Genomic DNA, 17,778 nt, shown 5'->3' on the forward strand with positions numbered 1-17,778 from the left:
CTTGAACCCATGGATCATGGCCCTGGGAAGGTGGGGCTGCATAATACATCCCACCACCACTCTAGACCCCCACTTTTGGCAGCTGTACCCTAATTGACCAACTCTAGGAGGGCTTTGGGTAGCAGAATTCATTCCACACCTGCTGTTCTGGGTTGTCAGCCCCCAGCAAAGGCTGCTCCCAAGCTGCATGTTACTTCCCCAGGGAAGACTACAGATGATGGATGCCTTCATCTGCAGGGCTTGTGCACTGCCCACTGAGCCTGGCTGGCTCTAATGTTCGTGGAGAGGCCAACCTAGGGAGGATACCTGGGGGCCTCTTTTGGGGTTCCAGGCTCTCCAGAGTCTCAGAAGTCACCCCCAAAAGCTGTGAGTCTCAAGTAGGGCAGCTGAGGTATACTAGGGGCAGGAAGCGCTTGCTGAGCCCTGGTCCATGCCCAGGCCACACTCCTGCTGTAGAAGTGGTGAATACAGTCCTGGAGAAGGCAGGGAGCCTAGGTAGAAATAGAAAAGATGGGCTCCATCCAAAAGCCTAGAGACAATGGAGGGCAGGTGAGATGTGGGCCTGGATGCTGGACAGAGGGGTACTGGGCTGCCTCCTGATCTGCTATACAGCTCGGGAGAGGCCAATTCCCTCTCTGGGATCAGTCCAGCCCAGGGACAATCAGGGATTCAGGCCCCAAGCCTCGGAGGGAACAATAGAGCCCTTGAAGGCCCTCCCCCCGCATTGTGCTTGGTGGCGAGAGGTGGCCCTGGGTCGGGCCCTGGGCTTAGCTGGCTGAATACCCTCAGGAGAACCGGTGTCCAGCCAGACAGCAGGTGGAAGGGCTCAGAAGGACTTGTTTCCTGGCCTGGAAAAGGTAGGGTGCCACCAAGGGTAACGGTGTAGGGTGCCTTTTGGGGCTGAGCAGCACCCACCATACTCTGGGCCCAAGGTCTCAGGAGCCTGGACTCAGCTCTCTTGAAACAGCTGACCCAGGAGACAAGTGCTGGGTCTGGCTGGATAGTCCTTCATTTTGGGGGTCTCTCCTCAGGCCCACTGCCCTCTGGGTGGTGGTTCTTGTGCAACAAGACTCAAGGGTAGGAGGAGGTAGAGGTAGAAGTCTGTCCACCCCAGCCAAAAAGGCTGCTGAGGCCAGCTGATGAGCAAGGAGGGAAGTGGAGTGGGCCTGGAGCAGCTGGGACCCCTCAGGCCATGTGGGACTGGCCAGCCCCTGCCAGCGAGGCAGCTGCAGTGTATCCAGAGGTTGGGGCCTTGAGCTGTTTAGCCCTGGGGGGGAGGCTGGGGAGCCCCACCCCTTCCACATGGGCTGACAGGCTCTGGTTGGTACATTTGCCTGCTGTCTACACTGCTGGTCTGGCCTTTGTGTGGCCAGGGGCATCTTTCCTTAGATCCTTGTGGGTGCTTGCTAGGTCCTGGGTCCTGGAGGTTAGAGAGCAGAACAGACTCCTGTCCTCCAGGAGCGGCCCCCATTGCGCCACAGATGTGAGTGAGTCTGGATGGGGATTGCATGCAGCGGGGCTGGGGAGGGGGCTGGGCAGGGGGCCCAAAAAAGTGCACCACAACTGGAGGGCAGCAGTTGGTCCTTTGTTGCACTCAGCTGTTGGGGGAACAGGTGGACACAGCAGGTATGCAGGGCAGAGAAAGTGACGCTGCCACACTCAGGCAACGGCACAAGCTGCTGCAGCTTTTATCATGAGGCTTTGGGACAGCATTGGGGTGGAGGACTTAGGAGGGGTCAAGACTGTGAGCACCCTTTGGGGTCCGAGAGGCATAGCGTCCTGCCCTCTGCCAGCAATGCCTGAGGAGGTCCCAGAGGGGGCACGAAGCTGGGGAAAAGGTCTTGGTTTGGCCTCACGCCTTTACTCCTCCAAACACCAAACCCAGGGCTCTGTGGCTCAGGGCTTCTTGCTGAGGCTGTGCCACCACGATTCACTCCCTAGGCCTGGCCCCACCGCACCCTCCACCCCTGCAGGAGGGCCCTTACTTCCCAGTTTCCAGGCTGGAATGAAGCCGAGAGGGGGCCCTGTTTCTTCAACACATCCAAAGCACCAGGTGCCATGGAAAGTAGTTACCAGACTAGCCACCTTCACTTCCAGGGGCCCTGGGGGGGAGCAGGGGCCTCCCACCTCAGGTTTACACCCACCCTCCCCAGAGCTCCCAGGCAGGATCCCATTCCCTCAAACATCAGTCATTCCTCTTGTATTTGCTGAGCACTTATGTGATTGGGGGTGGGCACTGAGCATGCAGTGGGGGACCTTATCCTCCTGGATATGGAGGGAGTGTCCCAGAGGAAGGGCTTTGGAGGGGCCCAAGGCAGGAAGGAGTGTATGTGTTTGCACTTCAGTGTAAGGATGAAGTGGATGGGTCTGCAAACGTGTGTAAGTGTGTCTGTGTTTGTCCGAGTGTGGGAAGGAGTGCGTTCAGGCATGGATGAGGCTGGTTCTGAAGTGGGCAGGAGCAGGTCAAGAAGTTCTGAAAATGGGAATTTTGTTCACAGACACCTGAACTCCCTGGGACCCAATCCCACCTTGTGCAGCCTGCAGGAGGGGAAATGGGGGTAAAGGACTGGAAGGGGAACCTGGCCACTATCTGGTGTCTACACTGCGTAGGAGGCCATGGTGTACACTGGAGTTGCCTGGGGCAGATGGATGTGACAGAGGGTCCCCAAGCCCCACCAGGGTGGTGGCAAGGCAAAATGCATACCTCTCATTAGCCAGGGGGTCCAGGCAGAACACAACCGGGCATCCAGGAAGGGAGGGACATGGAAAATGACCCTATAGGACCACTGCAGAGCTGACAAGGGGGAGACCTTGTGGGCATCCTGCGGCTAGACTGTGAGGGAGGTCAAGGTCTCGGGGACACTGGAGTTGAGCACTGGGGCCTGAAGAGGGCAAGTGCTGCAGCCCCGCGCTCTGAGTAAGACTATCCCCCACAGGCCAATTTGGTTGATGGATAGGCTAGAAGCAGGAGGGAGACCTTAGCCTGGGAGCCAGGGAGGTAGGTGGGGTGAAGGAGCAAGGCTGGTTAAGCTAAGGCAATCTCCTGGAGCTGAGTTTGCCTGGGGCTACTTGTGGGTGCTCACATTTAGAGGAGGGACCACCCAGTGCCAGGCCACCTACAGGAGTCCTTGAGTCCTCAGGAAAGGGAAGAGGCTGCCTGAGATGCCTGCTTAATGAGCTAAGCACGCTAGGGCAGTGGGAGTGCAGCCCAACAGCCCCACCTCAGCTGAAGGAAGTCCACCCACCCTGAGAAGGGGCACATGGGAGGAAGCCAGGCCAGGGATGGGAAGGAAATAGCTGGGCAGGCCCTGGCCTGACCATATACACAGGAGAAGGCACTGGGCCATCTCTGGTTCTTAGCCTCAGACCATCCCCCCAGGATCTTTGTTCAGAGCCAAGGCTGAAAGGGGCTTGATGAGGGGAGAGCCCAGCTGCTCACCCCAGCACAGGTCATACTGAAGCCCACAGTGTTTGCCTACCACCCTTCGCCCAATGGGGTGATTCCTAGGACAAGTCTCAGTGAAGATGACCCTAGCCCCTGACATGGGAAGACCCCATGTGTGCCCTGCCACTACCCAGTCACCCCTCCCCCAGCCCCACACCCTTTAGTAACCGCTTCCAGGCCTGCCCCCTCCAAGACCTTGACACCCAAGGGCACCTGGGCCCTTCCCCCAAACCTCATCCTGGATCCCACTTGAATGGCCCCTACTCACACTTGCTCTAACATGTAGCTTTGGGTGAGATTCCCTTTGAACAAAGTACTCTGCAAATGCCAGGGCCTTGTTCTCTGAGAGGCCAGTGCCCCCTTATGCACATCCCCTCATCTGCTGGACCAGCCAAGGGCTAAGGCCCCCACTGGCCTTTACTTCCCACTGCCCTATCTCTGTGTTGGGGTCATTCTTGCACCCCACAGCCTCTGGACAGGTCACAAACCAAAAGTCCCTGCTCCATGCTTGAAGCCTCCAGACACAGAGCAATATGTTCCAGAGGGAACAAGAGAGGGAGAGGGAACTTGGAGTGATAGGATAGGAAGCCATTTTAAAGTTTTTATTTCACAATACCTGTGGTTTACATAAGCAATGAGATCCTGGTTTCCATAAGCACTGGAAACCATATCTAGTCACTTATGAAAGAGCATAATGGAGGATAATGTGAGAAAAAGGATGTATGTATGAATGTGTGACCGAGTCACTTCACTGTACAGTAGAAAACTGTCAGAACACTATAAACCAGCTATAATGGAAAAAATAATCATTAAAAAAAAAAAAAACAATACCTGTGGTTTACCGGGGAGAGTCGATTGCCCCACATCCAGTTCCCCTGTGGCATGCTTGTCACAATCAGTGCACTAATATTGATATGTTGCAGTTAACAAAGGCCCACTCTTCCCTCAGATTCCTCACTTTTCACCTATGTCCTTTTGCATTCCTGGATCCCCTGGAGGGACAGTGACTGTCCTCATGTCACCTTGGCCCCTCTTAGGGGTGACTCCCTCAGACTTCCCTTGTTTATGATGCCCTTGGCATTTTGAGAGTCAGGTGGTTTGTAAAAACCTTGGAACTTGTCTCAAGGTGCCTCATGATTGTCTGGAGTGAAGATTTGGGAAGAAGCCCTTTCCTCTCATCTTGGCTTGTCACTTAAGGTGGGAAACTCGGCCAGTTGACTGTTTTGTCAGGTTTCACCCCCCCACCCACCCTTTGCCATGCTTTCTGGAAGAACACTCTCCTAAAGGTCACACTGGCTACATGAATTATATAGAATTCCTTTCTCCCCCATTTAGCTAGTTATTCTATCGCTTTATCAGTAGGGACTCATATACTTTTTACCTTGGGCTATAATCTATAAAGCAATCTATAATAGTACTTTACCTACTCTATTGCCTAAATTGATCCTTCTTCAGACACAAGGAGCTCCTCTCAGCTCCTGTGTTACGTCCCTTTGACATGTCTTCGTCAGTGAGTGTGTGTGATACACGTGCATGTGTTAGCACTTCCTCTCTGGCTCCATGCGGGTTTCCTGCTGCTGCCCTTGAACCAGTTTTTCTCCCACAAGCCCAGGTCTTTTTATTGGAGAATGGGATGAAGATGTGTTTGTTGCTATGGGGCTTTTTGTTTGCCATTTAGGCCCTTTCAGCTGACAGGCAAGGGGCCGCAGCCCTGTATAAATGCATGTGTCTGTAACATTCTCTGGGAAACCATCTGTCCTACTGAGCTGAGTTCAGATGTGCATCTCCATCGTTAACTTATGACTACGTGGGATACTCCAGCCCCCTCCTCTTGCTTGCCTATAACACCTGCATAGTGAGAACCTGGGTCTGAGTGGAGGGGAGCAGAGAGGAGCGGTGGTTTGGCCTCAGAATCAATCTAGTGGAGGGACTGGATGAAGGGAGGGACCCTTATCATGGAGGGGATAGGGTGGGCATGAGGGCAGAGCAAGGCACACCTGGCAAGGAACAGAAGCCCCAGCAGGGGTGGGTTCTGCCTGTGAGGGAGCAGGATGGGGGTGCTGATACACTGGGACTTGGTGAAGTTGGCATTTTACTCCAAAGTTGGGGCTGGGGCAGTCTCAGTCTCTTCCTAAGGTGCCTGGCTGAAGTGAGGCAGGCCCAGGGAGTGGAAAGGCCCACCAGGGTGAGTTCAGGGTTTTTGCTGATGAAGTGAAGGGGGTGCTTAGCAGAGAGCCGTCCTCAGCAAGCTCACCTGAGATGGAAGTCACTTTGGAGGGGGATTTCGAGGTCTGTTCTTCTGGGGGTTGCTGTACCTGCTGGCATCCATGTGCCAGTGTGGAGGTGGCAGTTAGCACTAGAGGTCTGGATTTGGGGGATCCCCATGAATGGCACTCAGATGAGGGCCAAACCCTTGACTAACTCAAGGAGGCATGCACAAGGAGGGGATCTTAAGACCAGCTCTAGCATGGCACTGGGCAGACCCTGCCCTGGGGTGTGAGGGATGGCACTTTGCCTTGCTGGGGTGGCCTGGGTGCAGTCAGATCCCCCCCAGATGAAATGTGTGAAGAAAACAGGTTGCAAGCCCTGCACACTGTGAGCTGAGGGGGATAGCCTGAGCAGCAGGAAGGGGGAGGAGAAACCCTCCTCTCATCCTTCCCCCAGTGCCAGTGGGAGAGCTCAGGCAACCTCTGGCTGTGAGACAGAGGTTCTGGCTCTTTACACTATGGGAATCAGTAAAAACTACACTAAGTCTTTCCCACCAAGATCTAGTTGTTGTTAAGATTGCCCTTTTCCCTCCACCCATCCCACCCATTTCTCCACTGAGTCCATCTTGGAGGGGAGAGAAATGGAGGGCTGCTCTGCTGTCCCTTTTCTGGGTTCTTATGCGGTGGAACCATAGGCCTTAGCTTCCTGTGATGTGGCACTGTGGAGATCAGGGATGGGGACAGGTCCTGGAAGAGAGCTGAGGATGTAGCTGAGAATGAACAGCCAGCCAGGACATCAGGACTCTCACGCTCATCTCTCCTTGAGGCAGAGGGATATGAAAGATGGCATTGTGCCATTCTGTGTACCTGTGAATGTGTGTGCATGTGCATGAGTGCATGTGTGTGTGTACACATGTATGTAACTATGTGTCTGAGTGAATGTATGTGTGTGTGCATTTGTGAGCATTTGCACATGTGTGGCTCTGAGAGGTGTGCTGCACACAGATGCGAGGAAATAGGGTCACTTCCCCAGGAACCCTGGCTGCACCCTCTTCCTCCCCTCTCCACCCCCTACCCCCTCCCACCTCCCCCCCCCAGAAGCCCCAGCTGCATAAAGAGGGCCTGGAGCCCTCAATGCCCCTGCCATTCCATCCCACACCTGCCCATACTGCTTCCCAAGCCTGTTCCAGAAGGAGGGGCCCCAAAGCATCAGGTACTGGTGTTAGCTATGGAGGAGGGAGGATGGGCTTTGGGAGGCTTGCAGCCCCCTTCCTAGAGACACGAGGTTAAAGGGGAGTGTGTGGTCCTGCCCACAGAGCGCCTTCTAGGCACTGGCTCACTCAAGCGTAGCTTCTCCAGAAGGAGCACTGGCCTGGGTTGTAGCAAGGGGCCATGTGGCTGTCTCTGAGTGTCACAGGTGCCTTTGTGGTTGTGTATATGCCTTATGGTGTCTGTGGCCCTCACTGGACATGGTGAGGACTGGAGAGACGTCTAGGCTCATCCTACCCCTCAGTTAGGATGTGCAGAGGATACAGGAGTGCTGGGACAAGAGGGAGGAGCAACCTGGAGGGTAGCCCCTTAGCCCCTGGTACAGCAGGACCTGCAAGGGGACTGCAAAGAAGAATGGCAGTGGTCTTTTGTGAAGGCAAAGGGACCAGAGCCCCTATTGAGGGTATAGAGGAAGGGGAGGTAGAGGGACTTTCTGCTGGGAAGCCTGGAACTGAGGGGGCTGGGGGCTACAGGGGAAGGGGGCCGACAGGGCCACTGGATCTGAGGACTCATAGGGCTGAGGGTTGATGGGCCTCCAGGGAGTAGGAGGCTGGGGGCTAGGGCCACTGGGATGAGGGTCTTGGGGAACTGTGGGCTGATGGGGGACTGGAGTGTCTGAAGAGCTAGGGGGACAGGCTGGAGTCTAAGCCCCTGGTAGGGCCCCTGCCATGCTGGAAACAGGACTCCATGGGACCCTCTCCAGTGACCTAGGTGCTATAAAGTGGGAGCAGACATCTAAGCTGAGGCAGAGAAGCCTCTAGACTAAGTGGGGTAGGTCTCAGTTTCCTATGAAGGCAGCTCCAACAAATGGACTCCTTGTGGCTCTCAGGACCTGGGGTAGGGTCCCCAGGAGCTGGGGGAGGGGTGTACCTTGCACAGGGCTAGCCTGTCCTAGAGGCTGGAGGGCAGGAAGGACTGGCACACTCCAAGCCTCAGGGACCTGGGGACAGGTGTTGTGGGGGAGTCAGGGGGTGTGTTCAGCCTGAGCAAGGCAACATGTCCTCTGTCCTTGAAGGGTCTGTCTTCTGCCAGCAGAGGCTAGGGCCTCTCTCTGTCCATCATGGCAGGGTCAGGACCTGGGCTGAGGGCAGTGCACCTGGAGGGGCTGCTCTTTCCCTGGAAGGTGGTGTGTTCACCGCAGGGGTCCTGGCTCCAGCTACCTCCATCGCCCTGCCTCCCCACCAGGGATGAACCCCTCACAGCCCATGGATCCCTCCCTCCCCACCCCATGCCCAATGCCCCTTGCCCCTGGTTGAGCTCCTGCTGGTGGCCTGCAGGTCTCGCCCCCCGCCCCTATGACCAACATGAGCTGGAGCTTCCTGACGCGGCTGCTGGAAGAGATCCACAACCACTCCACGTTCGTGGGTAAGGTGTGGCTCACGGTGCTGGTGGTCTTCCGCATCGTGCTCACGGCCGTGGGCGGTGAGTCCATCTACTCTGACGAGCAGACCAAATTCACATGCAACACGCGGCAGCCCGGCTGTGACAACGTCTGCTACGATGCCTTCGCACCCTTGTCCCACGTGCGCTTCTGGGTTTTCCAGATTGTGGTCATCTCCACGCCCTCCGTCATGTACCTGGGTTATGCAGTGCACCGCCTGGCCCGCGCCTCGCAGGATGAACGCCGCCGTGCTTCTCGCCGCCGCCCAGGCCGTCACCCGCCCCGCGCACCCCTGCCGTTGCCTCCCCCACCCCACCCCGGCTGGCCGGAGCCCGCCGACCTGGGAGAAGAGGAACCCATGCTGGGCCTGGGTGAAGAGGACGAGGAGCCGGGAGTGGCTGAGGGCCTGGGCGAGGATGATGCGGCTGAAGATGCGGGTGTAGCCAAGGGCCCTGGAGGGGACACAAAGGCGGCGGGGACCCTGGGCCCTGCAGGGCAGCACGACGGGCGTCGGCGCATCCAGCGCGAGGGCCTGATGCGTGTGTACGTTGCCCAGCTGGTGGCGCGGGCCGCCTTTGAGGTGGCCTTCTTAGTGGGCCAATACCTGCTGTACGGCTTCGAGGTGCGGCCCTTCTTCCCGTGCAGCCGTCAGCCCTGCCCACACGTAGTCGACTGCTTCGTCTCGCGTCCCACGGAGAAAACGATCTTCTTGCTGGTCATGTACGTGGTCAGCTGCCTCTGCCTGTTGCTCAACCTCTGTGAGATGGCGCACCTGGGCCTAGGCAGCGCGCAGGACGCAGTGCGCAGCCGCCGTCCCCTTCCCACAGCTCCCGGGCCTGGCCCCGCGCCTCGCCAGCCTCCTTGCGCACTCCCCGCCGCACCCTCTGGCCTAGCCTGCCCGCCAGACTACAGCCTCGTGGTGCGCGCGGCTGAGCGGGCACGCGCCCACGACCAGGACCTGGCCAGCCTGGCGCTGCAGGCACTGCAAGACCGGCGCGCGCTTGGGGACCTGGACAGCCCACCTGGCCCTGGGCACCCAGTGACCGCCCAGGGGGGGCCCCCAAGGGCCGGCGCCCCTGCATCCGGGTCGGGTAGTGCCACGTCGGGAGGCACAGCTGGAGGCCAGGGCCGGTTGGGCACCAAACCCAGGGTGGGCTCAGAGAAAGGCAGTGCGAGCAGCAGCAGGGAGGGTAAGACCACAGTTTGGATCTGAGGCCCTGCCCTGTCTGCTCGTGCCCCCCCCCCCCACATCAGATCACCAAGGAGGGAGGCTCTGGAGGAAGGCTGGGGGCTGGACCCATTAAAGTGCAGAAGGCACCCTACTCTCCTCCTCAGTTGGCTGCCTCACCCAGTGGAGGGTATCAGCTGGCTCTGCATCACTGCCCCTCTCTGCCTGAATACCATCTCTGTCCAGGGTAGGATGGGGAAGGCAGGCCTAGAACCAAGAAGAGTCCCAGGCTCTGATCCATGTACCCTGATGTGTGGGTGGGAATGTGTCTGGGGCATGGTCCCCACTCCCAGAGCCACCCTGCTGGTCACCTCAGGGCAAGATGCCTGATAAGGCAGGAGCTCCACCCCCTCTTTCCCTGCAGCAGTCCCTGTGTGACTGACTGGCTAGGGAGTACCTGGCCTGGGTGTTGGGGAGTATGATGCTTGTCACCACTCCTTACCCAGCAAATGGGGCTCCTTTCCTAGCACCCACACTCCCCTTGCCCACATTCTGCTTCTTGCAGAGCTGGAGGCAATGCCAGATCTTCCTTGTGCAGAAGGGAAAACAGAGACCAGGGTAGGTAGAGGCCCCTGCACCCAGCCCTGACTTGCACCACCTCCTGCCTCACCCCCACTAGACCCCATAGCATGAGCTGCCTTGAATGACAGGTGGGCCTGCATCCTGCTTCCTGTTCCCTGCCTACACAGATCTGGGGTGAGGTCCTGGATGCGCCTGGGGTAAATGGGACTATGCCTTCCTCTGGGACATACTTGAAGTTCTGAAAGAACATTACACCCCCCTTCCCTGCTACTTGGACCAACAGGAGGTGGTCAGGGGCTGTGTCTTTGACCATGCTGGGGAAAGGGACTCTGAGGCTCCCACCACAGCCTCTCTGCCTTATAACCTCCTCTCCAATTAAGACACAGTCTCCAAAACAAAGGCAGTAAAATAAAACTAACTTTTGTTTACAACCATGTGTGCATATGTGTGAATGTGTGCACATGCATGTGTGTGCTTGTGTATATATGCGTGCATGTGGTGTATGCAAACATGTGCGGGTATGCATACATCTATGTGTGTATGTGTCCACTGCTGGGCTCTGGGAACACATGGCTCAGCTCTAGGATGGCTGGGAGAGGAAACCACTCTGAAGGGATGAGCCAGGAAGCAAGGCCCAGGTTGAGCCCCTGTAGCTCCTTGGAGACACTCGGGTGCCATTCTGTGCCAGGCAACAGGCTCAGCCTAGAGAGACGAGGCACAGCTGAGCCCACAGATGGCAAGAACAAAGAACATGGCCAAGCCTATATGCTTAGACTCCAAAGAGCTCAAAGCATAGAGGGGGCAGTTCTGTCTTAAATCCAGCATTATACAGATGCTGGCTAGAGCCTACAATGGTAGCTTTGGTAAGGAGCAGAGGTGAGCACAGTAGGGGAAAAAGCTGCTGCCAGCAAGGAGCTACCCAGTCTAGACTTCAGTGTCCCCAGCTGTTTCCCAGCCTCCCTCAGGCCCAAGGTAGACCCTGACAGCCTCTCCCAAACTGCAAACCCTCTCTCCTTGGGGCCCCAGGGCCAAGCGCCAAGGCTGAGTAAACTGCAACCCAGACTGCCTCTGCTCAGATGCCAAATGGAGGCTGAGTCCTTTTCCTTTGTAGGGTCTGACTGGCTGATCCCATGTTCCAGGCAAGTCCCACCCCTAGGCAAGCCCCAGACCAAGGTGAACCCTGCCCTCAGGTAACCCTGACCCCCACAAAGTCCTGGATATCAATGCTGGAGGTAGAGCCTCAGAGGGAAAGCCAGTTCAGATCCAGAACAGGGACTTACCACCCACCACTCCAAGAGAGGAGAGTACATGCAACTGGGAGCTCTGGATTGGGGCTGTGCTGCTGGCAGTGTCATCATGAGGAAGACTGACCACCCAGTCTGTGGTGGGAAAGAGGCTGTCCAGCCATGCCTGGCTCCCATCAGTGTGACTGAGCACAGTGAGCAAGCAGAGCTGATGGAGGACATCTGCAAGGCACCACTGTTGGCTGACACCCTTGCTGCAGCCCCTCCAGTCTCCCTGACCCAGCATGTCCCTATTGTCTTTCTCCTTCAGCCAGATGTCCTCTCAGTGGAGGCCTTGGAGTACATCAGGACAACAGGGAGACAACCAGACATCCCAGGCTGGGCATAGTGGGAAACTTTAGGATCCAGAATTGCTCTAGTGGCTGGAGAGGAAGCCACTGGTAATGAAGGCAGGTGTCCATTCCCAGAAGGGCGCAGGAGGTTGGTCTTAATCTTGAAGGTCAGTGCCACCACATTGTGGAGCCATGAGGCAGCCTTGATGGTGAAAGTCCCACAAAGTGTGGGAGGTAGGGCATCGGCCCTCAGCATCTGCCTGAGAAATAGCCTTGAAGCTAGCAGACAGAGAGACCTTGGGTAGGTTTGTGTTTGGGGAAGAACATTCTGGATTTCACTGTGACAGTGTCCACGGGAAGGCTCCTGCCAGCTGCAGAGAGAGAGTGCTTTAGGTCAAGCTCAAGGGGTCAAGACCTCATTCTCTGGACCCTTTTGAACACAGCAACATCAGGATCACACCTTCTCTAATCTGGCCTGGGCCCCTGGTATAGCTGCAGCTTGAGAGTGTCTGGTGGGTCTGGCTCAAAGATTTCCCCACTCACCGACCTGGAGGTCCATGCTGGGGTCTCTTGATGTGGTTTGGACCTCCTTATAGCATGGCAGCCCAAGAGGACCCAGGAAAGGTCAACTGACTACAATCAGCCCAGAAGTCACATCACTTCACATCACAGTCGTCAAGACCTATAGGATCCCACTTAATGAATCAGTGAAACATTTTAAGGTCATGTGGGATAGAGTCTCTACAGGCCTTAGTCTGCTACCCCCATCCCCAACATACATGTGAAGCCCTTCAGATCTTCTACCTCCCACCACAGAGGGACATGAGGTCTCAGGGCCTCTACAGCCACTGCCCCCTTCTTTTACCACAGTCCCAATACCAGTCCGTAATTCACCCCACACCATGTAGCCTGTCTAGTTTCTCTTATCTCAGTCCCCCAACTCCTAACTGGTTTAGATAAAATTTGAGGCAGTTGGGTCAAGGGATGACTCTGCCCCGGGGCTTCTGGGGAAATCTGTTTGTTGTGTATCTGAGATAAGGAAGTCAATGTGGGTCAGGCTGTGAGTCTTGTGTGCAGAAGTTTGGTCCAACACCAATCTTGATGTGGTGAATGTATGTTTTTAGATGAGATTAACATTGGAAATATATGGACTTTGATAAGGCAGACCATCCTCCCTAGTGGGGCTCGTCCTCATCGAATCAAGTGATGGCTTTAATGCCATCTTAAGAGTAAAGACTGAGGTTTCCAAAGAAGAAGCAATTCTGCCTCCAGACTGCCGTGATGATTAAAATTATCTGTCAGCTTGACTGGGCCCTGGGGTGCCTAGAGCAAGCATGATTCTGGGTGATCTGTGAGGATGATTCTAGATGAGATTCACACAGAGTTTGCACACTGAGTAAAGGAAATGGCCCTCCTCAGTGTGGGTGGGCCTCACCCAATCGGGTGAGGGCCTTAGTGGAATAAAAATGTGGAGTAAGAGAGAATTCTTCCTGCCTGACAGCTTGAGTTGGCACATTGGTCTTCTGTCCTCAGACTCAGGCTGGAACTACACCACTGGCTCTCCCAAGTCTCTAGCTTGTAAGATGGCACACTTTGGGACTTCTCAGCCTCCATGATTGAGTGAGCCAATTTCTTATAATAAATATCTTCCTCTGTGTATATTGAATTGTTTCTGTTTCTCTGGAGAATTCCAACTAATACACAGCCCATCAACCAAAGCTTGTTAAAAGAGCATCCCGGCTCTGAGGAATGTTGAAATAGAGGCTCTATACTAGAAGATATCTCAGTTAGCTTGGCCTCTGTAACAAATACCACAGACTAGGGGCTAAAACAACAGACATTTTCACAGTCCTGGAAGCTGGAAGTCTGAGACCAAAATGTCTGCACATATGGCCTCTCTCTTTTGGCATGTAGATCGCTGTCTTCTCCTGTGATATGGTCTGTGTCTTCATCTCTTATAAGGATACCAGTCCTAATGGATTAGGGCCCACCTTAGTGACCTCATTTTACCTTAATCACCTCTTTGAATACCCCATCTCCAAATACAGCCTGGTTCTGAGTTCCCTGGGCATTAGGGCTGTAAAATGTGGGAATTCTTGCGTGGCCCAAAGGGATTGGTGGCATCCCTGCAGCACCAGGATGCAGGTTCAATCCCTGGCCTTACCCAGTGGGTTAAAGGATCCAGTATTGCTGTAGCTTCGGCATAGGTCACAACTGTGGCTCAGATCTGATCCCTGGCTTGGGAACTCTATATGCCACAAGTTGGTCAAAAAAGGAAAAAAAAAATGTGAATTTGGGGGTGGTGGTGAATTGCAGCCCATGTTAGAAGATAGATGCCCAACTAAAAGCTCAGTCACCACAGGAGAAGGTGCCTCTAAGGCATAGGCCTCTTGTCTCAGGAACTTAGGGGCCTGGGTGCACCACTAGGGTCCTGTATATTTTGTGAGCTTTCAATGGTGGTAACTTAGGATTTGTGTCATGTCTTCCCAACTGATGTCACTGGCCACCCTGGACCAGGGGAGCCAAACTCTGTGTCATACATGTTACTACCTCTAACACCAATTTCTTAATGTTTTGCACCATCATAACCATGGTCTCATGCCTGAACCCCAAAACCCTAAAGGGGTGTCCATCTCCCATCTAAGATGCTCCAGTCTGTTAACTCTCAAAGGTGACACCAACCACTAAACCTGGCAGTTAATGCTCACTTAGCTACTTAAAAAACCCTGGAGGGCCATGAGAATGGAGCGCTGAACTGGGGTACAAAGCTGTCCCCCATCTTCTGTGCTCTAGGACAGGCTGGTGGGCTCAGCCCAGGCCTCCCCGCTTCACTGCCTTGTGGGGTCCTTGGGCTGTGTGGGGCCCACCTAGGTCTGTAAGGGGCAGGGCTGGGCCAGGGGAGTGACTGGAGTAGGATCAGACAAAATAGCCTTGTCTCATTCTCATCCGTTTCCACGACTGGAGCCAACTCACCGGCTGTTCAGGGATATCGTGGAAGGCTGCAGGGAGGGTGGTTGCCACAACCCTCCCAGAATGGGGAAAGCTTCCTTCTTCTGACTTTGGGAAGGGAGGAGGCCACGAGAAGAGAATAACAGGAAACAACCCCGGGCCTGGCAGCAGCTGGGAAACATGGCCTGGGACCCCCACGCCCGCTGATTTTCCAGCTCTCAGATTCCCACCCCTCCTGACAGTTCCAGAGCCCGTGGCCTCAGAGGGAAGAGACTGCACATAGGATCCACAAGCAACCTATGCCCCCAGCTGGACCTAGGCCAAGGAATGGGGTCCTCTGAGAGCATCCTGACGTCAGTCCACAGTTCCCTCCACCCAGACCTGTGAGCATGAGACGTGGTAGGGAGGGGACCTAGGAAGGAACAGTAGCCAGGTTGTGTCCACATGCGGGAGTCCTCTGTCAGACTGGCCAGGCTGGTGCAGAGATTGGGAAGGCTTCCTAGAGGAGGGAACCTGGAGCAGCGCTGGTTGGCAGACTCTTGGGATGGTGGAAGATGCTGCCTGCTCTATTCATGGAGGCAGCCACCAGCTGACTGTGGCTCTGGACATTTCAGGGTGGCCCAGGAAATAAGCAGTTAAAATTTCATTTGATTCATTTGAGTTAATTTGCACTTAAATAGCCCCAGGTGGCAGTAGTGGCCTTGCTGGACAATGGCCAAGAGGGCTGGGCTTGGCACTGGATTTGGGGAGGTTGGGTAAGGTTTAAGGTGGGCCTGCTGGCTTTTCCTGCAGGCTGTGCTGGTGGGAAGCAGGTTCCTCTGCTGGCTGATGGATGGACTGACAGGAAGTTGGAGGAATGCATCCGCCCACCCCATGTTGTCCTTGTGTGGTTTCCTCCCTGCCTTCACAGGGTTGGCAGGGAGGTGCTGGGTCACCCTCTGCACACAGGCCCAACAGAGGAAGACCTTCTCCATGAAAGGCTAGTGAAGCTGCATTCCAGGCCTGGCTGGTCAGCCTGGGGTTGGGGGAGCAGTGGAGGGGTGGAAGACCCGAGGGAACTCCACTGGGCCACTCTATGGCCCATTCATGCAATCAGCCCTGGCTTCCCAGGCCTGGCTGAGAAGTATCTGGGCCCTCACAGGATTTGGGTAGCACAGGCTTGAGGAGGGTTTGGAAGGGCAAATATGAGCTAGACAAGCAGAGGAGGGGTGAGGAGCTTGAGCAGAGGTATGGGTGGCTGGAGGACAATTGGGTAAGGCTGGACTGAGGTGCTCAGATAGGCCATTTATACAGAGATCTTCCTGGACTTGTTTCTTCAACCAGTATTACCTGTGTTTTGATGTGTGCTGGGCCCCGGGGATGGTAGAAGGTTGCTGCATAGAGACCAGAGACCCCTACTGCTGGATCTCCAGACCATAACCATGACAAATAAGCAGTGTTCACAGTGTGAAGAAGGGAGGGCTGAGGAGTCTACTCTTTTATTACATCTGTAGGTTACAAATTTCAAATAGAAAGTTGGAGAAATGCATACATAGGTGGTCAGAGAGGCTTTACTGGGGGGTGGCATCAGGGCCCAATCTTTTTTTTTTTTTTTTTTTGTCTTTTTAGGGCCTGAGGCATATGGAGTTTCCCAGGCTAGGAAACAGCAATGCCAGATCCAAGCTGTGTCTGTGACCTATATCACAGCTCACGGCAACACCGGATCCTTTAACCCACTGTGTGAGGCCAGGGATCGAAACTGCATCTTCATGGATGCTAGTCAGATTCGTTTCTGCTGAGCCATGATAGGAACTCCTGGGCCCAATCTTGAGAAGGTGGTTGGGGGTGGGTCTTCTGGGGTTGGGAACATGGGGAGGCAGGCCAGGAGATAGCAAAAAACCAACTCTAATGAGATGGGAGGAGAGTGTGGGGCTGAGTTCAGTGGGGTGGCAGGTCCAGGTGACACATGGGAATGCTAGAGGTGTGGAGGCCAACACCAGGTTGTGTGCTGGGCATGGGACAGGATGGGGTGCCAGGCACTGAAGCCATAGGGCACTGAGGAGATGTGGTCACACCTGTACATGCAGTTTGAGTTATTAGACATGAAAGGAGTGCCGAAGAGGCCATGGGGTCTGGAATTTGGGGCAAACGCATGGACTGAACATCAACTTGGAGCTGTTGGCATGTGGCTAGTATGGAAAGTTATATAGCTGGATGAAGCTGGTGAGAGTGAGGGGAGATAGAACAGGGGCCCAAGGACATCCCTGGAGCCCCACAGTATTGCCTAGCACAACCTCACCCCTTGTTGTTCTTGTGCAGCACTGTGGAGAAAGGCCTCTCTCAGCCCTAGATCTTGGACTTCTGGCCTCTGGAACTGTGAGAAATAAATGTCTGATGATTAAGCCACTCAATGTATGGGATTTGTCAAGAAGCTCAAACTAATACACTTAGGAAAATAGTTTGGAGGTTCCACAAAAAAAAAAATTAAACATAGAATCACCATATGACACAGCAATTCCACATCTGGATGTATACCTGTGGTATTATGACTTTCACCCTTATTCCTGGCACAGAGCTCCTAAAGCCATTGGAATTTCTTAAGGGATAAGAGTGATATATATATATATATATATATATATATATATTTTTTTTTTTTTTTTTTGGTTTGTTTTTTGGCTGTACCTGAGGCACATGGAAGTTCCTAGGCCAGGGATCAAATCTGAGCCTCAGATGTGACCTATGCCACAGCTTCAGCAATACTGGATCCTTAACTCACTGCACTGGGCCAGAGATTGAACCCGAGCTGCCACAGAGACAATGCCAGATCCTTAAACTGCTATGCCATAGTGGGAACTCCAATATTCTTTTTTTAAAAAAATATATTTTGTCCCGATATTCTTAGCAAGCCCTGGTCAACAAGTTTATGTTAATGAAGTGATTTTGGAAAGCCCCTAAGGATGGGAGCTAGTTGGCAGGGGAACCAACCCTGTGATTAGAGGGTTAGAACTTTCAGTCCCACCCTGACCTCAGAGGAGTGAAGTTGAATCAGTAACCAATGGCCAATGATTTAATCAATTGTGCTTCAATAATGAAGTCTCCATGAAAACCCTAAAGGACTGGATTTGGAGAGCTTCTTGGTTGTGGAACACACGGCAATTTGGGGAGAGTGGTGCCCATGGGGCATAAAGTTCCATGTCTTTTCCAACATATCTTGCCCTATGC

At 54.5% G+C, this 17,778-nt stretch overlaps 1 protein-coding gene across 3 annotated transcripts; it reads left to right on the forward strand.

The window, feature by feature from the left end:
* GJC2 (gap junction protein gamma 2) lies at positions 140-10,486 on the forward strand. 3 transcript variants are annotated; one of them, XM_005661145.3, is made up of 2 exons: positions 140-857; positions 8,199-10,486. In XM_005661145.3, the coding sequence occupies exon 2, from the start codon at positions 8,217-8,219 to the stop codon at positions 9,513-9,515; it is 1,299 nt and encodes a 432-aa protein (XP_005661202.1). In that variant the 5' UTR covers positions 140-857; positions 8,199-8,216; the 3' UTR covers positions 9,516-10,486. The 3 variants fall into 3 exon arrangements, with proteins under 3 accessions (XP_005661202.1, XP_005661200.1, XP_005661203.1); XM_005661143.3 differs by lacking the exon at positions 140-857 and adding an exon at positions 864-1,483; XM_005661146.3 differs by lacking the exon at positions 140-857 and adding an exon at positions 6,777-6,865.

This window comes from Sus scrofa, chromosome 2, assembly GCF_000003025.6.
Source record: "Sus scrofa isolate TJ Tabasco breed Duroc chromosome 2, Sscrofa11.1, whole genome shotgun sequence".
In the NCBI taxonomy this organism is placed as follows: domain Eukaryota; kingdom Metazoa; phylum Chordata; class Mammalia; order Artiodactyla; family Suidae; genus Sus; species Sus scrofa.